Below are 27527 nucleotides of genomic sequence, written 5' to 3' on the forward strand. Positions count from 1 at the left end.
TGCAAATATGCTGCATGCTGTCCTAAGCAGCTTAACTCTGCCTTCGTGCATTTCACGCTCAGGAGCTGCACTCCAAGGTTTGCAACATGTTGAGCGTTGCTAGAAAAGGAACCCGAACCGCGTGGGAAGGAGAAGTAAGACAGCTCTTGCCAAGAGGGACAAAGTAGGAGACACACCAGGGATATTAAATAACAATATTCAAAATGTATTCCTATTTACAGAGTAAGTGGACACAGAACATTCTGAATCAGTCCTTTGCATTCAAACTCAGCAAACAAGCGGGAAAAAACCCCAGCGGCAACGTCACTTGGTTGTGCACAGCCTGCCTGCTTCTCAGAGATGCCGATGTGTTCAGTGGCAATGTCCCGCTGGTTTCCATGGGGTAACTGCAGACTTTGGAGTCTGCATTCCCATGTGGCTGGGCTGGCATAACGGGGGAGCCCCGTACAGTCCATTTGCCCAGAGCTGCTTTGGGATACTGCTGCCGCCTATTGGCAGTAGAGGGTCAGTGCATCCTCCTGGTTCCCTCGGATGAAGACCACTGGTGGATGCAAGTCTTTCAAGACGGTCTCAAGCCAGGCCATGTAGAGGGAGCTGGGACAGGCTCCTTTGCATACCACTGGAAGGCTTCTAGAGAGTTAAGGAAAGGCAGAGAAGAAGTTAGGGACCTGCTTGGAAGGAATGGAGAGGCCCCGCATTAAAAAATTACAAAATCTGTGTGTCAGCTTTGCCCTACAGCAAAGATGGGCATTGTCTGCAGTAGAAGTGTCCTTCCTGAAGAAGACAGGACAGAACATTTCTGCCATTATCTGATTAACCTGACCTCATAAACTAGGTCAGTGTACCAGTGGGCAAGCTCTGGTACAAGGCCATGAATTCCAAAAATGTTGCTGGCAAGCAAGCAACAATCTCACAGTGAAAATGATACTAAGAAGGGCGGAAGGATGACCCTTCTGGCTTCTGAGGTTGGACAAAACACCTTCTCAGCCTCCCCATTTGCATGGCTCACGATTGGCTCTTTGCACAACAACAGAATACTTAGAATGTTTTCTTTGTCCATGCTCAGAGGAAAAGCCAGTAATTCAGACCGTTAATTTCTGAAGACCTCGGTATTAACCCGAGGACCGTTAACATCTTTAAATCAGTTGCTTTATTCACTTGGTGGGAAACCTCCAACGATGAGAACCTTTGGGCTGGCCTGTAGACTGTTAATCGTAACTAGTGAATGCCAGGTGAGTACCATGTCTTAGCTTCAAATATTCTCTAATAAACTGTTTTGATTGGGCTGGTTATTAATTATAGTTTCATTTTTGGACTACCCTACTGTTTAAGCCTGTTTTGCAATCTATAATGTTCAGTACCAATAGAAGCAACACTGAGTTGGCCCCTGTTTGTTATAGCCTATTTTTAAAATATTTGCTTGGTTGATTTTGTTTTTTGAAAGTAAAATATTTTGCTGATTTTCCCCAAACCTACTGTCAAATTTTTTGGGGAAGGGTTGTTTGTTTATTTATTTTTCTGGCAGGCGAGGGTGTGTGTCCAGGGGCAATTACACAATAAGTATGCAACATTCTAAGTCATGCATGGAAGAAATTTATGTCCAAAAAAAAAAAGTGAATCAGGTCTGTGTCCATAGCTGGGAATGTAGTTTATTTTTATGTTTGTGCCTAAGGAATTTTAATTGTCTAGCCAAAAAAAAAGAAGAAGAAGAAGGAGAACAGGAAACTAAGACCTGAAACACCTGTACTTTGGAACTGTTAATGACACACAATGAGCTTTGGAGATTTCCTGTTCCCAAGCTTACTGATGGTGGCCAAGGGGATTAAAAGTGTGTCCTTGGAAAGCTGCATTTTCTGACTCTTGAATTTTCTATTCAATGCTTTGCGTGAAAAGCTGGAAATGCTGATGATCCTATAGCGAAACATATGCATACATCCCCTGTCTTTACTTCAGGAGCTTATGCTATTGTACATTGTACTCCCTCCTCAATCTTTTCCCCACAACCACCCTGCAAGGTAGGATGAAAGAGAGGAACTCACCCAAAGTCCCCCAGGGAGCTTTTAGGTCTGAAGGTAGACTAGAACCTAAATCTCTTTGTTCCTAGCCCAGCATCTTAACCGCTACACCACACTGGCACTCATATTGCACCCCGTTCCTTGCATGCACACTCTTCAGATTAATAGGGATCAACAAGCCGATGCCTTAATAACTGCGGCTTTGTGACCCATCCACTACCACGAACTTATTCCCAAAGGAAGAGGCGCATCATTGTCTCGGTAAGAACGCTACAACCATTAGGGATGCTAACCGCTCTGAGAAAGAGGAAGCAACTCACATGATGATGAGGGCTGCATTGCGGGAGTGATCCTGTAGAACCTCGTGAAGACACATGTGCTGTTCAGACTAGACCACATTGGGGAAAAAAAGAGATGTTTTCAGCGGGTTTTCATTTCTTCCCTTTCACACCCCTTTAACCCTCTAAGCCCAGCTCAGGTGGAAGCGTCTGGCTGACCTTGGCTGATCTTGAAAAAAGTTAGGTGAGATTTGTTAGTGTGTGGATGGGAGACCACCAGGAGATCACAGGGGTCTAGATTAAAGGGGGAAGTGAAAAAACCATCCCAGAAGAATGCATCTGGGAAGTCGCCAGGAGCTGAGCCTCACTTGAGGCAACTTTTAATCTCTGCCGTGAGACTCGCTAATGCTCAGAACTATGCTGAGAAGTGAGCTTGTAATTAAGAAAACCCACAGAAAGAGGCAGCCGTGAATTCTCCCAGCTCCTTTGCATCCCAGGGGAAGCTTAAACCACACATTAAAGTTGTTAACTTTCCTCCCACTGCTGAACCCCAGCGGTAACCTGTTGGATCCATCCTTAGAAAGTAAGTCATTTATTAATGAGTGCACCTGCTTTTTATTCCACCTTGCAAAACCTTTAGGCTAATAAAGAAGTCGCAAAGATAGCAATCACAGCAGAATGAGAAGAAAGTGACTTCCAGATTGGGTGTGTGTGTTTGAGATCAGTTTGTTTCAAACTGATTTTTCCTGTATGATCCTGCTGAGCCATCTCTTCAGCTGAGTCTAAACTCTACTGAAAACATACTGAACTGAATAAAAGCATATGGATGGATTTGTTGAGGAGAGGCGAGGCAGAAAGGACACACATTTAGTCCTTAGCCCCATTCTGTAACGATTCCTGCCCACTTCTCCATGTGGCTTCTGCCATGCTTCTTCTCACTGAATGCAAAGCTCTGGCAGGAAGCCAGGTGCACAATGTGGTTTCTTCACAGTGAAAGACCTAGATGGGGGATGGGGAATTTTTGGAAGTCCTGTTAAACGCACAGCTTTTGATTCGATCCTTGCTTCCTGTTTCACAGGGGAAAGTTGGGGGAACATGTTGTGTGACCCTTCTCTCCCTTCGGTCCATTCACTTTTTAAAAAAAAAAAAAAAAATTATTATTAAAGCTTTTAAATGAGAAGATTAAAAACGAACACAAAGGAACGTAAAGTAAGGAAGTAAGGAAGAAAACGGGAAAAGAAGAAACTCCGTTTTCTTTTCCTGCCCTCTCTTCCATTCACTTTCAAGGCTCAAGTGAGGTTCATTCATTGCACGTGCTTTGCTGGATGAATTAAGGCAGCACACGAGCCACAGTCGCAGAGTCCCAATGGCGAAAAAAAGAAAAACAAAAAAGCATTGCTACAGTTAGAAGAATTGTGCTCTTCTGTGCTGGGTGTAGCACCACTCTGGGGGTGGTGGTGTGGATTTAAGACGGTTCATCTAAGAAAGAGATCTTCAAATAATCCGCCCCAGAAATCTTAATGCCATGCCAAGTTATTTATAACTTATAAGTAACTTTTAACTTGCCAAATCTGTCTAATTCATCAGGACATCTTTCTAAACTTGGTCAACAATCTGTTAAGGTCAACCACGTTCATGTTTAGCAATGGTTGTTTTTTTTAAAAAAAAAATCAGGAGCATGATAGACAGTAGGTTGGAGAAAAGAAACATCCCTCCTTTAAAAACCTTCGTTCAGACATTCCCTCCTCATGTCTCTTCACCGTCACCCTCAGGAAATACAGGCCCTAGTGTTCTCACCTTTTTCTTGTAGATTCTGAGGTCTTCACTGGTGACTTTCCATGGCATTTCCTTCTTCATCGCTTCCACGGTCTCGGCATCTTTTTGGCCCTCGTTGAGCCGATATGGAGCTATGAGGTCCTCAAATTCTTTGCAGCTGCCACGGAGGAAGAAGGGAGAAAGATGTTGTATGAAAAGGGAGGGAGGGAATAGCATAGAAAATTCGGAGGATGGGAATCTCACTGTTTAGGGAACTGCGGTATCCGATGGAAAAGGACAAGGGTTGCAAAGCCCTCGAGAAATGATGCTGGCTGTCAAATTCACGCCCAATTGTGCCCTCTCCAAAAGAAAAGAATTAATTTCGAAAATGTCCAAACACGTGGGAGATGTACTTGCTTAGCTTCCCTCATGAATGAGTTCTGCTATCCAACCCCACACGTATTCCATAGGTCCACAATCAAGTTTTTCAGTCAAATCTCTCAAAAACCAATTAAACCCAACATAGTCATCTGAAAGCTGAGAGATGAGGGGAAGTAATGGGTTGGAATCGGGGGTGGTGGTGTGGATTTAAGACGGTTCATCTAAGAAAGAGATCTTCAAATAATCCACCCCAGAAATCTTAACGCCATGCCAAGTTCGCGGAGACAGCATCTGCTTTGTCCTTGCAGTTTGCTATGTTCTTATGTGACATCATTAGCTTTTTTTCCAGCCTGGTCCCTCCTTTCCTGGTTAAGTCTCAGCCCCAGACTGCAGAATAGGCCACCACTGCAGGTTTCCAATATCCCTCCCTCAGGCTCTAAAGGCCAATCAGTCCAACCTCTTGCTCCACACAGGAACCTAAAAAGCGTCTCCTGTCCAGGTTCTGCTTGGACATCTCAATTGAAGGGATGCCTCCCAGCTCTCTGGGTCACTGGCTCCACCTCAAACTGTTCTTATTTTTCAATCTGTCTTACCAACATCCAGTCAGAATCCATTATTCTGGGTTGTTCACTGGAGAATGACAAAGAACAGGTCTTGTTTTTCTCCAATGTGACACCTTTTCAGGTATTTGAAGATTGTTTCATTCCCCTTCACTCTTCTCAAGGCTAAACAGTTCCTTCCATCTCTCCTCAGAGGTCTTAGTTTTTAGTCTCCTGGTCAACTGTGTTGCCCTTCTCTGAACCTGTTCCTGTTTCCCTCCATAAAATGTATAACTTGACTCAGTACTTGAGGAGCATCTGGTTAACGCAGAGGAAAGTGCAACTATTCTTTCCAGTGAATTGGAAATGATTTCTGTGTTGTATACATAAAGTGGACAACTCATTGTTGACAAAATCTCCAATTAGTGGAGATCCCTGATGGGGGATAGAATTACAAAGATGTATTTGTTTGAGACAAGGGACCTGGATTAGGGAACCAAGGGCTCAGATACAATAACTGAGGATAAATCCCAGGATATTTACCTTGTCTCCTCTGGTTTCCACATTATTTCAGGCAGCACCACAACCTCGTTGAAGCCCAGGCGGAATTTGTCCAAGAGAAACCGGATCCTGTTGAAGAGAAAGGATTAGACAAGAAAAATATAGATTCTTCCTTGCACATCCATGACTGAAGACGCCATTAACAAAGGAAACGGGACAGGCCTTTCAAAGCAAAGTCAACACTGTCCAATTGCTGGATGCTTTTGGGACAATCTAAAAACAAAGTGTGAGTGCTATCTTTCAGGACAGCATGTTTCCCATTTATGATCTTCCTAAGCAAACTCTGGTGAGTTGCCAAGGGAATGTACCCAGCCCCTTACTGGAACTGCTTAACTGTGGATTTTAATCTCATCCCCAACCCCATCACTGCCCTTTCTCCCTTACTCTTCTCTGTGTTCCTCGGCGTTAGAGATCTGCCCACTGATGAAGACTCGGACTTTGCACTGCCTCCAGCATTTTCGGCGGGTCAGGAGATAGGGGATGAGGAGGGTCAGCCCTGCAGAGCAAGGGGGGAAAAAGTCCAGAGACCAGCTGCACAATATGGTGGGAACCACACTGCCAGAAGGGACGTCCTGTCTTGCAAGCAAAGCCATTGCTCTTTCCAGCTGTGTTGGGAAGGCAACCCTCCAAGCATTTCCCAACCAGATGAAGCATTTCCCAACTGATTGAAGTCCCAATTCAGTAGGGCAGATGGGCCCCATTGTCATCTGGGAACAACCCTTTTGCCTGGAGGGAAGGCTTGCCCATGAGGACCAATAAGGAGATTGAAGGAAAAGAATGTTAGCTCCCAAGTGTGCTCTCTCACAATTGCTGAGGAATGGGTAAAGCCTGATGAATCATAGGCATATGATTCACCATATATGCGTATATATATATGCAATATAATATGTAACATATATTATATACAACAATTATAAAGTACCTGTATGTGTGCGGGGCTATACACACATATATATCTATATATTCATTCATTCATTCATTCATCTGGAAAGGTCTATCTGAGATTGTTAAGAGTTAACACCAACTTAATGGCACATTATCTATCTGTCTGTCTATCTATCTATTGCATACATTATATGTGTATCAACGTTAATAATTTTAATGTAATCATTTCAATGTAATCATTTTTACAATGTAATAACAAGGACAATTAATAAGCCATAAAGAACCATGAGGAAAATGTGTCTTTATGGCTTTCCCGTCTGTGTTCAAGCTTTGCCCCTATTCATAGACACACACACTTGCTGCAAATGTGTCCTTCCAGTTTTGCAAGAGAAGAAAGTCACAGCTAATTTTATCATAGTGTCATGGTCCCAGTTGTATTTCCAGACTATTCAGGTCTTTTGGCCATAAACAACAACAACTGTTGTTGTTATTATTATTATTTCCAGTCAAATTCACATACCACCATCATCAAACAGCCAATATATGTCGATATTTTTCTTCTTCTGCTTGCTCTGGAACACTGTCTCCAAGTGGGCATCGGCGCCAACTCTGAACACGCCACCTATAGGGAAACACAAAGGGAGGTTCTGCACCGATTCCTTGTAGCATTTCCATAGCCCTTTCAAGCTTCCAGTCCTCATTCTTGAAACTCCTTCAATATGAACTTGAAGCAGTCAAAAAACAGGCAAATCCTAACAGGACACGCTCCTTATTTGAGACCAATCGGCAACTTACGTTTCTGTTTTTCCTTCCCCAAGGCAGCTTCCATGTCTTCAAAACCCAGGTTCACTGTCCCAGGAGACGGAGAAAAAAAGCATTAATCAAGTCTGCATGCATTTTTAAATAAATCCGTAAATAATCTATTTATATCCTGCCTTCTACCCAACTCAGTACTGTACTAAAGGTAGCAAAGAGAAATTAAGAGACAAAGTACAAAATTAAATGCCTCCCCAAAACCAGTTTTTTTTTTTAAGGTAGGCTCTATAAAAACACATTGTTTTTTCCAGAACTAAAGCAAGACGTTCATTTCACGGATCCACCCACCTTGGGCCTTCACCGCCCGCGACATATCCAGCCCATTGCGCATCCGAAGCACACAAACTCCAGCACTGAAGTCAAAGGAGTCACTGCAGGGGGTGGGGGTAGAAGAGAGGCCGTGAAAAATTATCAACCCATTTTCATGCATCGCCCCTCTCATCTGCTTGGCAGAATGTCCCCTTTCTTTAAACAAAAGACAGAATAAGCTAAGAAGAGGGGTTTTATGAACAGCTACAGAATATCTTTCATCCCGTTGTCTCTGAATCAAAGGTTTCCTGGCATTAAGTGATGGCTGGCTTATCAGACGCAAGAAACAATATCTCTTTCACTGAACTTCCTCTGGAACTGATTTAAACTCTGGCAATTTTACAGACTAGAAGAATAAATGAAGTTTGAAGGGCAAATGCTCTTCTATGGAGTCTCTACCATAGGGGAGATTCAAATCCATCCTTCCGTAATTTCTCAGCATCTGTCTTTATTCCCCACCCCACCCCTTTTGATTTACTCTTGTTTCTGATATGTCGTCCTTACTGTATTATGCCCACATAATTCTCCAGGTTGTGGGGAGAGTCGGTCTGCCAATCGTGCTTATAACCGAGGACTACTGTGTTGGGTTTTAGACGTCCTAGACCTGAAACCTGCAGGGAGAAAGTATGGTTAGTTTCTTGTCAAAGAGGAAAGATACTACTTGCATTTGCATATTGTGCTAAACCATGGCTTATTTTAACCACAGTCTGTTGAACAAGCCATAGTGGCTTGGTTTACACACACTGACCATAAACTAATATCTGGTCGGAGGAGATGGGCGGTGACAAATTTGATAAATAAATAAATATTTTTTTTAAAAAAAAAATTGGAAACCATAATGGTTAGGTTCACCCCTCACACTGAGCCAGAGGATTGGAGGTGTCAAAACTGCAGTCCAAGGATGTGTGTCTTGCCAATGTTCTGGCCACTAGAGATCACTGTTTCAAAAATATCCTGTTAACTAAGTCTGTCTGTCTATCTGTTCACCCACCCATCCATCCATCCATCCCTAGAGCTTAACTTGAGCCAGATATTGACTTTCAACTTGTTCTTAATGTCAAACCATTCAGTGACAAGGCTATATAAATATACTAAATAAATAAGATTAGAGAATTATTCTTAAGAGTGACCAAGAAGCTACCTTGCTTTGAGATACTGAGGCTGCTAAGGCCCAATGTTGTTGATTCCCCAGCCTGCCACCGCCCTGGACTGAAGGCCAAGTATTCCTGGTCCGTGTAAACCTGCTAGCAGGCAACCTGCGACTAGAAGGTCTGATTCCAAGACATCAGGGAGGGTGCCAGGTTGGAGAAGGGCACTTTCTTCTGATTGTGATGCTCCAAGGTCCAGGTGCAGGTTCCCAGACTACTGGGGACCCTTTCAGCTGAAGATGTTTTGGGCTGTTCCAAGTTCTAGGATGGGCTGCAGGACCAAGGAACCAGGAGAACAAGCAACTGGGCAAGACCAAGAGATAGCCCAGGGATCTGAACCCAGGAATGAGCCAAAGGTTAGGATCAAAGACAACCCAGAGGATGGAGGAACCCAGCAAAGCTGAAGAAGACTTCCAACAAGGCTTACTTGGAACTTGGAACAGATACGCTCTTATGCTCCAAAAGCTAGCCCAGGTTGCAAAGCAAGACGCTACAACTTTTTGCATGGTGTGGTCAAACAGAAATCTGAAAGTTGATAGTTGGAATCCCAGGAGCAGCTTAATTTGAAAATAGAGACCTTCTACATACACCAGGCACCATGTTGCCCAAATTAAATATGCCCCTCTAGTTAGAACATCCCAGGAAGGCCTGTTATAAGTCCCCCTCACCTGACATAAGGCGGACATGGACAAGACAGCAGGACATCCCCGGGATGGGCCCCACATTCTGGAAATCCTTAAGCCCAGAAGTCCCCAATAAAGCTCCCTCCATCATGGTTTTTAAGAGACCTTTAAGGACCATTTTATTTCTCTGGGCATCCAACCCTAGCTACGTTTTATCAGCATCCATCTTGGGGAAAGATTGATTTATTATTGTTGTTGTTTTTTATAATTTTGCTTTATTGCTATCATTGCTTTTATCACTTCGATGAGTTGTAACCCACTCCGAGTCTTTTGAGTCAGGCATGTTATAAAAATGATAAAGTGTATTCCCACATTTTAATGTTGGTCCTCTCCCACTAAGCTATAGCCCCTTTCCAAAGACACACAGAAGACTTTCTCCTTTCATCTTGGATAATGGAATGGCGTCTCCAGGTCAAAGAGAGAGTCTTCCAAGCAGTCTTAAAGCTTTCAGGTGAGGATCAACAAAAATGGCTGATAAAGAAGGCCAAAAACTAAGAAGTAGCTTAGAATCCATTCCATCCTCTTCGTTTGGCCAAACCCACCATCTCTGAATGAGTGAGTGCCCTGGGAACAAAACTGGGAACCATCCTATCAGGCTTCAGCCCATCTCCCCGTCAGAGTCCCTAGCTTTTTCTCCTTTCTCCAGCAAGGAATGCACAGACACAGTGCACGAGCCCCTCTCTCTCAAATCTGCAGTCGGCATTACCAACGTGATACCTGCATAAGGCTTCTAGCTCCCGATCGCAAGTCTCCAATTGTGATGTAGCTGTAGAAGGAGCGGATTTTCCGCTTGCCAAGCCACTGGAGTTGTTCATCATAATCTTCAACGCAACAGGAATCGTGTAGCTGATGGGGCAAAAGGAGGGGTTGGGGTTAGAATGGGCAGCAGCCTCCCCAACCTCTTTATTCCTGCCCCACAGGGCTGACTCCTGCCAGGAGCACTAACCTCAGCCACGTTTCCGCAGATCATGAGACTGACGTTTTTGGTGAAGGCACCAACAAAATCCACCAGGGCTGGTCGAAAGCTGGGAGGACCTGAGAGGACCAAACACTGAGGCCTGCAGATGGAAAAGGAAGCAACCACAGGATGGTTTGCAAATGTGTATCACACTGCATGATGACTGGGGAGCGGTGTTGGACAAGCTGCCTTCAACTCAGTTCCCAACAGCTGAGTTTGTACACTATGCTAAGCCGTCAGATGATGGCTTACTGCAGTGTGTGAACCACAGTGATGGACAAGCTGCCTTCAACTCAGTTCAGCTGCAGATGCGCTACATGTGCTTTATGCATGGTGCATTAGTGCATTGTCCCTGGGAATGTAATTTAATTTGGCACTGCAGCTAACATGGAGGTAGCAACTGCCATAGCTAGGACATGCCTCAAAATGTTCATCCAGTCAATTACTATTCCATAAATTATACATCCTGGAGAAAAAATAGGTGATCAACCGAAGGAGGAAGCGTTCAGAGAATTTCTAGCCCTGCAAGGCAGGGGAACTGCCAGATCCTTGTCTGTTGGATCTACAAGTGCAGAAACCAGTTTAAGCTTTTGAGATGGAGACACCATTCTGAAATAATTGGTTGTCTGAGTTAAAATACAGTCCAGCAGTTACAAGGAGGACAGTTTTGTATACTGATCCAGGTACAAACTTCAGTCCCATTGCTACACCTGAGGGGTCAGTAGGAGAACCTATGAAGGGTAGTTCCACCAGGAAATATTAATTTTGAAGTCATCAATGGCCATACAGAACTGCTGTTTGGAGATTAATGTCCCAGCAGCCACCCAAACACTGAAAACCTTAACCAGGTTCACAGATCATCCATGACTAGTTCACAAATTGCAGTAAGCCATCAGCTGGTTTGTTTGATTTAGGCTTAGCATATTGTGCAAGCCCAGCACAGATTGCACTAAGCCATGGGCTGCCTAACCTCGATTATGGAATAAACCACAATTGATCCAATTCACACAACACTATTGCTTACAAAGCTCAACAGCTGAGTTCATACGATATGCTAAGCCAAGTCAAACAAGGCAGATGATGGCTTATTGCAGTGTGTGAACCTGCCATTATTTCACTTTGCAGCCATCCAGTGAAGATGCAGGTCTTTCCAGTCCTTACTCCATCCCCGGGGAATGCTTAGAGCTGAGAACATTTTCCCCTCCACTTGACCACTCACCGGAAATTCTTGACGTGGTCCTCCACATTGGTCAAGTTCATGGCATTCGACAGAGCCATGCTGTAAGTACCGGCCTGCACTGAGGAGCCCCAGTTCACCTCTGTGAGGAGCAAGGGGGAAAGAGGGTTGGGGAGAGAAAAATTAGAGAAGCTTTCAGTCATTTCCTACCTTGTCTTTACCCAGCGGTTGCCAAAAAATCAAGTAGGAAAGAGAAACAGGCTTCTTGGCCCAGTGAATGACCACATTTGGGATGGTCTCGTTTCACATGTCTTGCTACCAGTTTGGGAATAAGGGCCATTAGTGATAGGTATCCCAGTTTCACCCCCTTGGTGCTAGATTGGTGGTGATGAGCATTGCATTCCCATGGTTCTTGGCACCATGTTGGGAATGATGTGTGTTCCAATGCCACGTCTCTTGGAATCTGGTTGGGGATGGTGGGCATTGCAATTCTCCATCTCTGTAGAGCATCTGGTTAGGGAAGGTGCTTATATTAGGAACTTCAGTTTAAAGGCTTCCCCACCTGGTTTCTTGTAGGTGACATATGCCAAGCTCACAACGATGACCCCGACGACAATGAGAGCTGCCCACCAAGTCAGCAGAAACATGATGACCACTGAAACGATGGATCCAAAGAGGGCAGTCCATTTGCTGAAGTAGCGGAAGGAAGGCCTCCAGCCTAGAGGGGACACAAGGGAGAGGGGAATGCCATTTACCCACCTCCAGAGGCCCCGCCCCTCCATCCTGAAGCTGCAGCTATGCAAACAAGGTAACGTTCTTAATGTTGAAACAACAGAACAAAAAAGAGGTAAACCCACTTAATCAAAAACACAAAGTGAAATAGCAACAAGGTCAAGGAAATATAAACGTGGTGGGCCACAAGTAAAATATACAATACTATTTACTAATATTTTATATGGAAATATAAAAGGGACGCGGTGGCGCTGCGGGTTAAACCGCTGAGCTGCCGATCGGAAGGTCGGCGGTTCGAAACCGCGTGGCGGGGTGAGCTCCCGTTGCTCGTCCCAGCTCCTGCTCACCTAGCAGTTCGAAAACATGCAAATGTGAGTAGATCAATAGGTACCACTTCGGCGGGAAGGTAACGGCGTTCCAAGTCGTCATGCTGGCCACATGACCCAGAAGTGTCTATGACAACGCCGGCTCCAAGGCTTAGAAACGGAGATGAGCACCGCCCCCTAGAGTCGGACACGACTGGACTTTACGTCAAGGGAAACCTTTACCTTTACCTAATATAAAAGCATATATAAAAAATACACCAAAACCAATGAAAAGGCCCCAAACGGCCAACATGGATAAACCAATAAACAGACACAAATATTCCAACTGGAATGCTCACCAACAGATACAATACTGACGATACACATTTGGCTTATTAACCTTCATCAGTAGTCAAAAGCAGAAGTATCAGACTGAATGTAGTTCTGGACAAGTTAATACCAAGTTAGTCAAGATTCAAGTAAGTGCACTGGCTGAGTCCGATTTGCAGACTGCCAAACTGCATATAGTCAGTATTATATCTGTTGGTGGGCATTCCAGTTGGAATATTTGTGTCTGTTTATTGGTTTATCCATGTTGGGGCCTTTTCATTGATTTTGGTGTATTTTTTATATATGCTTTTATATTTCCATATAAAATATTAGTAAATAGTATTGTACATTTTACTTGTGGCCCACCACGTTTATATTTCCTTGACCTTGTTGCTATTTCACTTTGTTCTTAATGTTGGCCATGCAAGGGCAGAAACTTAGAGAGAAGTCATCACCCTAAAGAGAGTTGTTATATGGCCCTGTAGTATAGAATTGTATATTAATCATGTAATCTACTATTGTATGCTACATGCTAAATGTATATGTACAAATACACAATATTAAATTATTAATATATAACCCATGACAAGATGCAATGTAATACAATGCAACTTTTTCAAGTTTCTCTACTACAAGGACTAGTAATTTATATGACATTGGTAAGTTGTACCTATGACATTTTTATTATTAGTTACTGGTCCTCATGCTTGAATGGGAACCATCTCAGAAGTAGATCAAGATTTTGAAGGATTCTTAAATAAAGAAACAAGCCAGCTAATGAATGGGTCAGTGAAATAGAGAAAGATTTACTCATTTCACTGTCCAAGGACAAAACCCATGAATAAAAAGGCCTTTTTTCAGCAGGATGCCAAAACAGCATGTAGGATTCATTCAAAGTTGCAAACTTGTTTCTCTGTACTGTCTTCTGAAGTCATGCAATCCTGGGACAAAAAGTTTTACTCCCTCCAGCCCTGGTTCATCTACCCTGCCCACCTTACCTGGAGAGTTGGTGATGGTGGCGTGGAAGCAGCTGAAGTTGATCAGGGCATAAGAGCAGAGGAAGAAGTTGGAGATGATGGGGGCTATTGTGTTCAGTTCAGCTGCAGAGGCAAACGGATGTGAGAAAAACTAAAAAGCCACTGCAGAACTCAGCAAAGGTTCTCACGTGCCAAGTAACTAATCATATATCCCAGCAATGGGATTTCTTTTCAACAATTTTAACTGACCTCTAGGCTGAATTCACATCACATGCTAAACCTCGGCTAGAGTTAACGAACAATCGCTGTGTTCACTGAATCTGCTGGGCTCAAGCAAATAAACCATGGTTTAAAGGAAGCCATGTTGAGATTAAGGGTTCCTACGACACCTGGATTCAGCAAGCGACCAACCCATTTAATGTAGTTTAATGGGTTGCGTGAACAGCAATGGCTTGCTTGTTTCATTTGGCTCCTCAATCCACAGTCAAATTCACTGATGATTGATCTTCCACTTCAAAGCAACCCCAACCCGTTCATCTCACCTCACCCTTGACTTTCCGCCCATGGCCTTTCGTTTGCATTTTGGGATGGGTAAATTAAAATGACAAATTTTAAAAACAGCCTCACTTACCAATGAGAATGAAGGCAACGGCCAGGATAAAGGTCAGAGCATAAGCTCGCAGAGGTTCCTTATTCTTTCCATAACCCTTGCCAAAAAAGCCAATCAGCGGGTAGAGGTTGTCTTGACAGAGGCACTGAAGGGAAGAGGGACATAAATTGGAAGCAAGTGTCTCAAGATCCACTGGGGACAGTCAAGGCTAGAGGTCACAGGGATGCGTCAATGCGCCTTGCCACAATTAGGTTGTTGGGCAGCTTGGAGCAAGTAATAGGGATCTGATCTGGCACTATTCCCATTTCAGTTCACATGGAACCCAGTTCACAGTTCCCGTGCATTTACTTGTGATAACATCTCTATCTACTTTCCAACTACCTCAAAGTGGAGATAAACAGAAGAACTTACATGGGTGTTGTAGCTTTTAATTAAAAACCCTCTATACTTCTCTCCCCCCGCCACCCCTGCCCCGGTCCCCACAAGCTTTAAAACTATAAAATAACTTTAAAACTCAGCACATTCAGAGAGAAATCCCCCATTGTCAAAGTTCAGCCTGAACAGGTTAGAAAGAACTTGTTCTTTTCTAAAGTTAATGGCTAATCAATGAAATTGACCCGGTGGTAAATTTGGGGAAAGATAAAAAACATACTGAGCTTATGGAATTTGCTGCAAAAGGGGTTTGTGGAAAGTCATCTTCACAGAGGGCCTTCTGCTTCAGATGTGTTGGAGCGACCAGAATTTGCAGCTAACATCGCTTTGGGGGATATTCTTGGGAAAACTCCAACATGGTATTTACCTTTGCCCCCCCTTCCCCATAATCTTTCCCCAGTCTACCTGGAAGACCTTGGGGGCTGAGACGAGGCAAGCCAAAGCTGAGGAGAGGGTAGCAGCGAAGATTCCCGCAGTGACCAGGGGGCTGAATGCCGAAACCATGCTCATTGTCTAGAAGAGAGGGGTGGGGGACCATTCTGAAGAGACAGAAAGCTCCAAGACACATGTCCCAAATCTCTCTCCTGCTCCCAAAGAGCAGGGCGTGAATCCAGGAGCCATACCTGGTAGTCGTTGGCAAGTCCATACGTGCAGGTCCTTGTCACCGTGCACTCAGTGAAGTTCCAGCCATAATTGCAGCCCAGGCCAACACAGTCTCCACCGGTGAAGTTGGAAACCAAAAGAGTGTCGTTTAGACTTCCAGAGGCATCACGGAGGACACAAGCCCCTGTGAGAGAAGAAGAAAAAGGTCTCACAGGCCTGGGAGCCTGGCATGGTCGTCAAGAGCCTCTGGCATCAAACTGGAATCTCAGTTACCTATGGTGGCAGCAATGGCCAGATAGCTGAGGGTGGTCAGGAAGATGGCCATTAGTGTTCCCTGGGGGATGGCCACTGCTGGATCCTGCAAAAGAACGACTATGGTGAGCAAAAATGGGCAAGAAGCTGGTGCTTCCCATTTTAGAAGGAGAGGAGACACAGGGAAAAGCAAGGGTCCTTCCATGCTAGGACCATGAACAATTTGGTCCTTCTCCTCCTAGAACTGCCTCCACCTAACTGTATCTGAGACGTGAGGCCTCCATCAGTACCCTCTCTTTCTAGAACCATCTGCCGTACTATCTGGCAGCTGCAACCGAGGGAAGGATAAAACCACTAGGACATCTCCATCAGCTTAGCTGGGGTGAAGAACAGTCTGGTGAGTCTCCTCCTACAGCTGCTCCACCTAATGGCATCTGAGGGAGAGGAGAAGCTGTTTTCAATGATCTGGCAGCCAATTAGCTACTCCTCTCACAGGACCATCTGCCACTCCAGCTGGCTGCAACTGAGAGGACCCGTCCTTTAGCTCAACTGGGCCCAGGAACAATTTGGGTTCTTCTCTTCCTAGAACTGTCTCCACCTGCTATATCTAAGGGAGATGGGGTGTGCCACCAGCACTCAATGTACTTGGGCAAGTGCCAGGGACCAGAAGACATGCAAGGCATTGCCCCAAGCAACATTGGAATTGTTGGGTGCAACAGTGGCTGCTATGTTACTGCAACCAGCCATAAATCCTGGAATTCATTGGCAGCACTCTCTTACTTACCACCACATGTATGTTAAATCCAACGGGGCCATATACGGGCTGGTGCGTAACTGGAGATTGGTGCAGCCACTATGGGCATTACTCAGCTAGCTGCGGGCTCTCTAATTGCTTGTTCTTCTTTCCCACCCTGTATGGCCCTGTCCCCCACTTCCTATTAGTCTGAAAGCCCTAATGCCCAGGTCTGCCCATTCTGTGCTCATCTGGTCCGGGTAAAGTAATTTCACTGGGAACAGGAACTATTTTGCAAGGCAAAAACAATTCAAATAACTACTCTATTCCACTTCTGTGAGTCACAGCACATAGCCAATAAACAAGTTATTCTGCACGGGAGATATTCTTTGAAGTCCTTGGTGCTCTCTGAGCTGGGTTGTTTGCTTGCAGACATTTCATTACCCAACTAGGGAACATCATCAGTGCTGTTGTTACATCACTGCTGATGTTCCCTAGTTGGGTAATGAAATGTACACAAGCAAGCAACCAAGCTCAGAGAGCACCAAGGACTCCACAATTCAACCCTGAGCTACAGATATTCTCTCCTGTAAGATATTCTTTAGGTCAGACCGACCCCTTGTTCCATTCCTTTAACATCACTTAAATCTGCTGTGTGGTTTGACCTCACTGCAAAACCACTAGGGCACTCCCTGAAAAGTTGGATTACAGCTACACAAACCTAGGCAGAATCCCCTCCTTTTGGGGGGAGATGGGCGGTGATATAAATTTAAATAAATAAATAATAAAGCATCTTCCAATATTTTTTTCTTTGGGTGCTTCTCTCATCTGATGTGAACCAGGTAAACAGTGAAGAAAAGGCCTTCTCTGTATTGTCCCCCAATCTTGCGGTTCCTTCTCAGAAGAGGGCCACCTGGCCCCTATTCTGATCTCCTTTTCTAAGCTTATAATTGATGGTTATTGGCTTGCGTTTGGGATTGATCTAAATCAGTGTTTTTCACACTTGGCAACTTTAAGATGTGTGGACTTCACCTCCCATGCTGGCTGGGGAATTCTGGGAGGTGAAGTCTAAATTATCTTTCTGAAGGAAAGGGGGCATCTTTTAAGTCTGTACCCTCTGATGGTAAGGAGATTTAGCAGGATCCCTTTCTCCTCTATGGAATGTGGCTTGGCCAGATCTTGCCCAGACATATCTAAAGAGCAGACTGAATGGAAAATTACTCCCTTTTATCCAACTATGAGATCATCCTTCCTCAACTGATATCCTATAAGTACGCTGGGTGTGCAGTTCCCAGAAGTCAGTTTGAAAAGCACCCGGATGTGGAAGGTTGCTTTAGGGAGGTGGGTCTCTTAACTCACTGCAGAGGGACCTGAAAAAGTGGAACAGGGCAAATATGCAGAATACCCAATACGTTTCCCTAATAAATCAGCAGGGAATGAGCTTCGGTTGAAACGCCATTGCTATAAATCCTGATTCCTCAGCCTATATCAGCCTTTCTCAACCTTTTGACCCTGGAGGAGCCCCTGAAATATTTTTCAGGCCTCAGGGAACCCCTGCACATTCAGGCTCAAATATAGGCCAGAAGTTACAAAATTATTCTATTCTATGTGTAGGCCTGTATAGATGCATTAAGTGTGTTCTTCGACTAAAAATAAAGAATGAAACTTACCTCTTTAATGTGAAGTTGCCTGAATTTGAAATAATTTTTTAAATCAATCGTGATCTCCCAGGGAAACCCTAGCGACCTCTCGTGAAACCCTAGACTTCCATGGAACCCTGGCTGAGAAACCCTGGCCTATATTAATGCTGAAATGCAAACATGTGCCTTTTGGTCAGTCTTGACTCCTGGTGATACACAGACAAGTCCATGCAGTTTTTTTTCTTGGCAACAGGTTTTTTTGGAAGTGGTTTGCCATTGCCTTCTTTCTAGGGCTGAGAGAGAGGGAGTGGCCCAAAGTCATCACCTGGCTTTGTCCCTAAGGCAGGACTAGAACTCACTGCCTCCCAGCTTCCAGTTCTATGTCTTGAACCCCCCACACCAAACTAGCCCTTATAGTAATTTTTTTTTTTAAGAAAAATTAGTCACAGAAGCACCTTCAGCCTCTGGGAAGTGGAGGAGCCTCTGGGAAGTGCTTGGCCACTGAAGCCAAAACATCATTACTTTACTTTGTTTTCCTCAGCCTCTTGTTTTCACTCAAACTGTTACCAATTTTTTTCTCTACTTTTAAATTCTTACCTCTGAAAAATGCCCTGGAAATCTTTTACTGACGGGGAGATATGAATGTTTTAAAGAGGCAGACGATCAAGAGAAGAAGCCCAACTGAGCTTCGTTGTGCATTTATGCAACCTGTGGCCAACAGGTTGCCAAGGCAACCTACCTTTAAGTCTCCTGAAATATTGGCCCCAGCCAGGATCCCGGTGGCCGAGGGGAAGAATATGGAGAACATGCCAAAAAAACTGCCCGATTCACCTCGCCATTCAGGCCTAATGTTCTCCAGGAAGATGTCACCTTCAAGAAGGAAAGGACATTTTCAAAAATCAAGTAAGCGCCCCAAAAGCTGGTGAATTTTTTTTAAAAAAGGGCATCTGGCTTTTCAAAAATCCAATCAAGAGAACTGCTTTATACTGAACCAAACTATTTGCTCATCTGCTTTAATGCGGTTTACATTAATTAGCAGCAGCTCCTTAAGAGATCTGTCTTCTGAGATCTGTCTTTATCATTCTACTGTACTTGATGACTCAGAAGATGGGAAGCTGGAGCTTCAGTAGGCACAGCAAATGCTTGATCCCTGAGCTCTGTCCCTTTTCATCAAAAAATAAAGGCTCCAGTCCTCATGATTCCAAATAAAGCATGCATCTGAATATGAACATTGGAAGCTGCTTTATATTGACTGCATCCCCATATTCAGTCTAGGTCTGGTTAAACATGATTTACTGAACAAACTATAGTTGCCTGGGTTCACATAACATGCTCAGACATTAACCAAATTATGGCTTTATGAAGAGTATGTTTCTGACCAGTGGTGGCCTGATGGAACCCATTACTTACTGCAATGTGTGAACTCAGGCAGGGGCAGACTATTGATCTGTCTTTGATCACTGATAACTAGTACTGTTTTAGGCCAAAGTTGTTCTTCATCTGTGACCTTCTGTTTACCTGTCTGGATATCTACTGCTGAAATTCAATCCTTCCTAAATATGCCATGGTTTGCATGATTATGTAATTTTGCTGTACACATGTTCAAAGCAATTAGGAAAACATGCTTCAGAGTGTGCAGGAGTATAAACATTGCTTCTGTCTGCAACTCTTTAAAGCAGCTGTGGTTTCTTTCCAGGATTGCGGGGAAGCACTTTTAAAGAGTTGCAGACAAGGACTACAGTTGCCTTCCTGCATGATCTGGGCAGTGATGCGATCTCAGGAAAAGATACAGCTGCTTTAAAGAGTTCCAAACAGGGCAATATTTGCATTCCTGCATACCCTGGGTAGCCATGCAATCCTGAGAAAAGTCATGACTGCTGACCAGGGTTATGTTCATGTTCCTGGTATTCAGAAGATCTTTGGGAAAATATGGGTGTCCAGGTGTTGGACACCCGTATTATACAACTATGATTCTGTCCAGAAGACCAGTGATTGCAGAATGTGAACCTTACTACGATAGCTGAAGAAGCCCTTGGCCATTCTCTCTGGCGTGGCAGGGATTAAGGTCCCGATGAAATAGTTGATGAAGGACACCATGATGACAAAGAAGAAGACAACCTGAGCCTGGAAAGAGAAGCAACAAGAGAAAAGAAATGGAGGCTTCATTCCCAACTTCCTGATCCTGGATTTCATGGGAGAATTATTCAGATTTAAATACATATAAAAAACCTAGATGGATTTTCCTTGTATTTCATTTACTGGTTAGATATATATCACACTTTTTCTCCAAGAAATCATGATAGTTTACATGTAGATTTCTGTTTATTTTATCTCCAAAAAGCAGCTCTATGAAATAGATTGGGAGTACGAATGGCCCATTCACCCTCTGATTTTCCATGGCTAAGGCTGACCTTGAACCTGGAGGTCCAACACCCGAAACATCATGCCATGATTTCCTTCGAATACTGGAAGGGTCCCACTGGTGGCAGCAAAATACCTTCCTGGTTCAGCCCTTAGCTGAAGGATCTGGATTTGGGATCAGGCAAAACATAGTTCCTGCTGGAGCCTTTGGAGATCCACCACCAATCAGAGTAAGCAATCCTGAAAATATGGATCAATGGGCTTTCCTTTTATAAGGGCACTCCGAATGGACAAAGAATCCTGGGAATTATCATTTGGTGAGCTCCAGTGTCCTCCACTGTATATTTTTTGTTCACTTAAAATCCACAGGGTTCCCTGGGTAGACAGTATGGCTACGCAGCATCTATAGCTAAGACTTGTCCCAAGGTCCTGCTTCCCCTCCTAAACTGTGAACAACTTGACTACTTCCATGGAGATCTGACAAAAGCAAAGATCAATCAATTTTGCATAATTGACTTAATTTATTGTTTTGTCCCACCTACCCCCCAGGTTTTTGCCTAGCAGTACATCCGACAACGCTGCTCAGCTATGTTTAAGGTTTTAACAACTAATAGCACTGCCAAGGTTTTTACCAGCCTCTTCTCCCATGCTGTTAATAACTTCAGTCGGTTGCTGCTATCACATAATGATATGATAGTGATCATGTAACAGTAATGTGTACTCCATATCATGAAAAGCTTTGCCAGATAATCATCTAACGATCAGGCTTTAATGTTCAGAAACGAGTCTGACTGGTTTTCCACCCCATAATCCTTTGGCAAACTTTCACAAATCTGCCCACATGCTGTGTTCAGTCTTCCAGATATTTGAAGCTTGTTCCTTCTGAAAATGTCAGATGACATAGACCCAACACAGAGACCACAAGCCATATTCCTTGGCTTCCCCCAAATGTCTGCTCTAAACACCAAGATCTACTCCCTTCTTCGGACTGGTCACCCATCGCAGCATCCACAGGTTTGTGCCATTACTTTTGCTTCCCATTCCATGCCAGCCAAAGCGATTCCAAGCAGGACGGTGACAGTGATCACACCCACGATGCGGATATCGTTCATGGGATCAGTCATCACGGCATCAAACTGCTGTTGAAAGATGAAGATGAACATTTCCTCCTTATCAGCATCATCCTCTAAGCAGCCTCCCGCATTCAAGCTCATTGCTACTGCAACCCTCAAAAGATTAGGCTAACCTGATTAGCCCAACAGTGCGATCTATTCCTAAGGTGGCGGGGAGAGGCAGTGGGAGGAGGCAAGAAGGAAGGGAGGAAGACCTGTTTTACATAGAAGTATGAGATCTGGAAATTGACAGGTAAAAATGGCTCCATCAGGAGCTCCAAGGAATCACCCCATAATTTGCACAGATAATTTGCTGTTCGACAAACAGCTAGAGGGACTGAATGACAGAGGAAGGACTAGTTTGTTCCATACACACCACCAGGAGGTCCTTCACTGTTTCGGCAAAGCCCACCACGTGCATGGCCACCGCCACGGCATTGGCAAAGGAGAAGAGAAGACCGATGGATCCACCAAGTTCTGGGCCCAAGCTGCGAGAGATCAGGAAGTAGGTTCCCCCTGCGGCCAACAGGAGAAGCCAAGTCAGTTCTATCTTCCCTATCACCAGGCCAGCCCTACCGATGGAGAAAGTCACTTATTTTAAAGTATTTTAAAATCAGAAGTAGAAGGATTTGCACACTGGAGAAGCAACATGCACAAAACATTCATGCAAGTACCATTTATCACGGGCAATTTCTAGATGCTCAGGGTCTGCGATCTCAGCAATCTTTACAACACGTCCATAAAGCCAGTCAGTATTATTGTGACACCCTGGGTGGGGGGCAAGGGGGCAAACAGACATCTGGCTAAATGGTTTGCCAAAGGCTGCCTAGAGAATTCATGAGTGAAGTGGAAATCTTCCAGATCCTAGAAGAGGTCCAAATAGCTGTGATTGTTTATACCTTCAGAATTTGTGAGCCACAGAAGGCAAACTGGATTGAGGCTGTAGCAAACAATGGACTTTAACCCTTTGCTTCAGAACTGGATTAGGAGAGAGGGTTATGCCTGTTCTTAGCAAGGGAGGAAGGATCCCACTATGCCAGAGAAAACTACATCAGCCAAGTACTTGATGCATTTTCATCCTCATCTTCCCAGATCATTATTCTAGGTTTTATTCTTAATGTCTTGGGTCTACATTTTATGGGTCCTTGCCCCTCAGCTAACGTATTTTTATTTCTTTCATGGGCAGGTATCACCTCTCTCCCTGTGTAATGGTTATTGCCCTTCAGGTTACCGAAAGACCCCAAAAGAAGGAGAACCGTTTTGCTGCTATGACTGCATCCCATGTCCGCAAGGAATGATCACAAATCAGACAGGTAAGAGATGTTCGGAAAGATACTGGATGTCCTCCATCATTAAGAAACCACACTCAATTTCATAAACATGGCTAACTTTTTGCAACTGAGTAGCCCATTTCTACTGGAAACAGGGGACTGTATCAACCAAAGAGAACATCTGTAGCTCAGGGTTGAACTGTGGAGTCCTTGGTGCTCTCTGAGCCTTGTGGTTTTCTTGCAGACGTTTCATTGCCAGATTAGGCAACATCTTCCGTGCGAGAAGGGAGTGGGGTCTGCTCTCTGTTGATACATAGTGGCTTGCCCTGCTTGTGTTGGTGAGGATGTTGTTCTCTCCTTGGGAGTTCCTTGATTGGGCTGTTGTTTGCTGCTTGGCTGATTGACTGAGTTAATAGTTCCTTTTTGTGAACTCCCAAGGAGAGAACAACACCCCCACCAACACAAGCAGGGCAAGCCACTATATATCAACAGAGAGCAGACCCCACTCCCTTCTTGCACGGAAGATGTTGCGTGAATGAAACGTCTGCAAGAAAACCGCTAGGCTCAGAGAGCACCACAGACTCCATAGCATGAAGAAATGCCCATGGTGCTGACCCCTGTCCCCTTTCCCACATAGCTCCCAGTCTCTTCAAACCTTCTCCCACAACCACGTTCAGCAATCTTCTTTCCAAACACAAAGAAGTACCATCTAGCCTTCCTTCCCCCTCAACCTTGATCCATTTGTTTCATTTCTGTTCCAGCAACAACCTGTTTTTCCCTGCAACAACAAATCTTGTAAGTCACTCAGGGAGCCCTGTAGAGAAGACGAGAAGGAACTGCCATTGCTCTTATGGAAGACTCATTCTGGAAAGGCGAAGAAGAGCCAAGGGAGGACTTGGAAGTATGGACCCAAGACCCAGTGTGGCAAGAAGAAAGGGTGGGTCCCGGTGACTTGGAACCTGCCGCCTAGCTTGATCTGGATTCCTTGGAATGCCCTCCTAGCCCTCGAGAACAATGGCATCACCAGGTGTTTTTTTTTAATCGTATGGCATAGCAGTTTGGTCTTCATGCTGCTTTTTTTTTTCTTGCTGGGAAATCCTTGTGAGGTCCAGCAGCCAGATGTGTAGACTATTTAGCCCTGACAAGTCACATTGCCTGGGGTGCACCACGAGGAGGCTAGTCTACATTGCACCGAGTGGGGCTGAGAGAGAGTGACTGGCCCAAGGTCACCCAGCCGGCTTTCATGCCTCAGGCGGAACTAGAACTCACAGCCTCCTGGTTTCTAGCCCAGGGCCTAAACCACTAGACCAAACTGGCTCTCACCAGGTAGAACAAGCCAAAAAGGGCTGAGATGTGCAAGGATTGTGCAGGAAATGCTCTTTAGAATTGGAAGTCTACTCATTTGTTCCCAAGAAAGTACGCATCCTGAATTGTATTAGACATATGCCAGCTGTGCTGAGGAGGGAGAGTTTAAGTATTTTATACAAACCTCTCTGTTTGGGACTAACCCAGTGTTAAAAACACTCTGTCTGTATCATACCGTTTTGATCAGCTCCCTTGACCCCTGTTCAGGCCCCTTGAATTGGCTTCTTGGACTGTGACCAGATTTGTACTTTGACAACGTCCCTTTTTATGCCTCCTGAACTGGAACTTTGATTACTTTGCATACTGCTTGTAGCACTACTTTATCTGAACTGCAGAAACCCGAACGACCTTTAGAGGGCAGCAAAGAGATCCAGAAACCCCAACTCTTTGCCGCCACCTTCTGACTGTCTGAAGTTTTGTAGCCCAGATCTGATAGCCTTAGTCTCTATGCCAGCCTTTCTCAATCATTTTACCCTGGAGGAACCCTTGAACTAATTTTCAGGTCTCAGGGAACCCCTGCATAGACATAGCAAAAAAATATGAAAACTTCATAATACAATTCACTTCCAATCTACGCAATCCATGCTCTACAACATTTAGAGCAACTGCAAAGCTGCAGGTTGGCAGCTGAAGCACAACGCATAACATTTCCATATGCATATGCAACTACAGGCTAAACATTTAATTGGCTGGAAAAAGATTGACTTCCCTTCATTGCCTGCCTCAACTCTGCTAGGCCAGCAGCTGACCCAGGACAGAAAGAAAAAGATTGGAATCCCAGAGGGGAAGATAGCTTACCTGCTTTGACCTTTCCGTTGGTGGAAATTGCAGAGATAGAGAGACCAGTAATGCTGGTCACCACAGAGGACATGATAATGATCAACCAGGTTAACCCTGAAGAAACAAGAAACACGAGTTTGGCACTCTGGAAGCAGGGCTGTCCAACATCCACGATCTGATGTATGTATTTAACAAGGAGGTGAACAAGACCAGCACTATGTTCTTTTTAATACAGGTAGTCCTTGCTTAACAACTGCCCTCTTTAGCAACCATTCTAAGTTACGATGGCGCTGAAAAGTAACTTTACAACCAGTCCTTGCACTTACGCCCATTGCAGTGTCCCCATGGTTGCATGGTCAAGATTCAGGCTCTTTGCAACCAGAGGGCCTTTACAACCTTTGCAGCGTCCCGTGGTCACATGACCGCCATTTGCATGCTTCATAGCTGGCTTCTGAAATGCAGAGTCAGTGGAGAAGCCAGCAATAAAATCAGTCACATGATGTCTGCTCAACGACCCACCATGACTCAACGACCATGGAGGAAATGAGGTTGTAAGTCCATCACGGTCATGTGATGTCTCGCTTAACAACTATGTCACTTAGTGATGGAGTTGTGGGCCCCAATTATGGTCGTTAAGCAAGGACAACCTGTACCAGATTAAGACTTGTGGGCCTTCTGCCCAGTCTTTTAATTATTAAACTGGTTCATTCAGCTAGGACTATCTACCTATGTTATATTATGACTGCCTTGCTTTCCTTCAATTTGAATGCAGCTTGATTAGTTTTTTATTACATTAAGCAAATTGTCCTTCTGTTGGAAGACGAACAATTATTTTCTGTGGACAAAATGCATCTGAACTTACAAAAACATTATACAACATTAAATAAAATACGTTTTTCCCTCCTTGCATGCACAGGACATGATATAAAAGTAGTTACAAACTTGCAGAAGGGCCCACCTCAAGACTGGCTACATATGATTTGGGAATCTTTTTTTGGGTGGGGAGAAGGTGTCATCAAGAAAACAGTCCCTCTTTAATTCCACAAAGTTTCTTACCTATGCCAGCCTGGGCCGTTATCCAGGGCAAACGTAAATAAAGGATCACACCCCAAATATTCAACATGCATCGGATCTTGGGAGGAAAAAGTAGATGAGTGAAAATCTGGGAGCATTCACAGTCACATGGCATGTACTTTTACTTTAAAGTGATAAAAAACTACTAAACTAAGGATCACTGAACCAGTTGCAGCCCCCCAACTTCGCTTCTTCCCAATTATGTTTCCTATCTCTGGGATCGTTGGGACCCCACTCCTCCTGGGTCAAATGAATTCATGCATTGCATCGGTGGACTTTACCATGACTCCCGTCACCCAGCCAAATCGCACAGGCAGTCCTTCCGGTTCAGCGGCTTCCACATCCTCTTCCTCCCCATCCTTAGCCCCAGACTCCATACTGGGGTCAACACAGTCTGGGCCCCCAGGATATGTCTGCTCTGTTCCCTATTTAAACAAAGAAAGATAAAGAGGAAAAGAAGCTGAAAACAGACTCAATACGAATCTTCTGCAGTGCCGCAAGTCTTCACAATTTATGGCTACTCTCCTCTCTAATGCTCTCCATGTACGCTGGATTCTGGCTCCATCATCCCCAAAAAACATGGCTGTGCTGGAGAAGACTGATGCTCTTTTTGTGACACATGGAGACTCAATTTGGTTATGTTTACACATTGTGTTAAATCATGGTTTCTTTTAACAGTACAGAACAAAATAATTGAGTTCATATATTAAACCACACTGAGTCAAACTTTGCTTGTTTGCTTGTTTGTGATTTAGATTTTTTAAAATAAATCTAGCCTATGTGGCTTGCAAACCCATGGCATATGGTTTGGCATGCAGGGAGAAGCTAGCAAATTTTTATTCGGCAGTTCATGGCTTAGTGCATTGTATATAAATAATCTGGTTCGTGCATGATCCGAGGCCAAAATTTATGGTTTGGAAGCCATGATGATTTGCTTTACACTTTGCACAAAGTCATGGTTATTGTAATCATGATTAAAGAAACTGCAACTAGCTGAGATCTCGCAACAAATTAAGCTATCAGTCATGACTTACAAAACATAATGTTCGGGTTCAGCAAATGGAAATCAGCAAACCACATTATGGTATAAAGAAACAGATGAGCCCGCCTGAAATAGTTTGGCAATTTTAAACCATAGGTTATAGCTTAGCATTTCATGTGAACCCAGTCAATTGCAGTTGATTCAGTAAACTATTGTTAAACAAAGCACAGTTAGATGTGATGTGTGAAGAAAAGTCTCCCTAGCTTATGTTGTCATGGAGAAGAAGGCCAACTTCTTCTCCATGACCATCATGGAGCAGAACCCTCTTACCGGTTCTGCATTCCTCAGCATGTCCAGCGTAGGCCGAATCTTCCGACGTCCAAGCGGCGCAGAGAGTGCGTAGAACTCATAGCAAGGGCAGGCATCAATCGTAGTCTCATAATCAGGTGGAGCCGAAAGGGAT

General features: G+C 44.3%; 1 protein-coding gene across 1 annotated transcript; it reads right to left on the bottom strand.

The window, feature by feature from the left end:
• Positions 1-137: 137 nt before the first annotated feature.
• On the bottom strand, positions 138-26386 carry LOC134495808 (solute carrier family 12 member 3-like). Its single transcript, XM_063301463.1, has 24 exons — positions 26364-26386; positions 26065-26140; positions 25027-25122; positions 21969-22108; positions 21509-21619; positions 20132-20243; positions 18859-18989; positions 15768-15852; positions 15515-15678; positions 15297-15404; positions 14481-14604; positions 13871-13972; positions 12068-12223; positions 11548-11647; positions 10317-10428; positions 10088-10216; positions 8044-8150; positions 7519-7601; positions 6935-7036; positions 5914-6025; positions 5512-5598; positions 4091-4226; positions 2336-2403; positions 138-630 (listed from the first exon to the last, which is right to left on the bottom strand). The coding sequence occupies exons 1-24, from the start codon at positions 26364-26366 to the stop codon at positions 489-491; spliced, it is 2586 nt and encodes an 861-aa protein (XP_063157533.1). The 5' UTR covers positions 26367-26386; the 3' UTR covers positions 138-488.
• Between the last annotated feature and the right edge of the window lie 1141 nt (positions 26387-27527).

The sequence above is a fragment of the Candoia aspera genome, chromosome 4 (genome assembly GCF_035149785.1).
Source record: "Candoia aspera isolate rCanAsp1 chromosome 4, rCanAsp1.hap2, whole genome shotgun sequence".
Lineage (NCBI taxonomy): Eukaryota > Metazoa > Chordata > Lepidosauria > Squamata > Boidae > Candoia > Candoia aspera.

Coding starts and splice junctions, on each gene's coding strand:
- LOC134495808 (XM_063301463.1), bottom strand. Junction 20,244..21,508: donor GCATGGAATGGGAAGCAAAA/GTAATGGCACAA, acceptor TTCTCTTTCCAG/GCTCAGGTTGTCTTCTTCTT. Junction 2,404..4,090: donor TCAGAATCTACAAGAAAAAG/GTGAGAACACTA, acceptor AATGTGGTCTAG/TCTGAACAGCACATGTGTCT.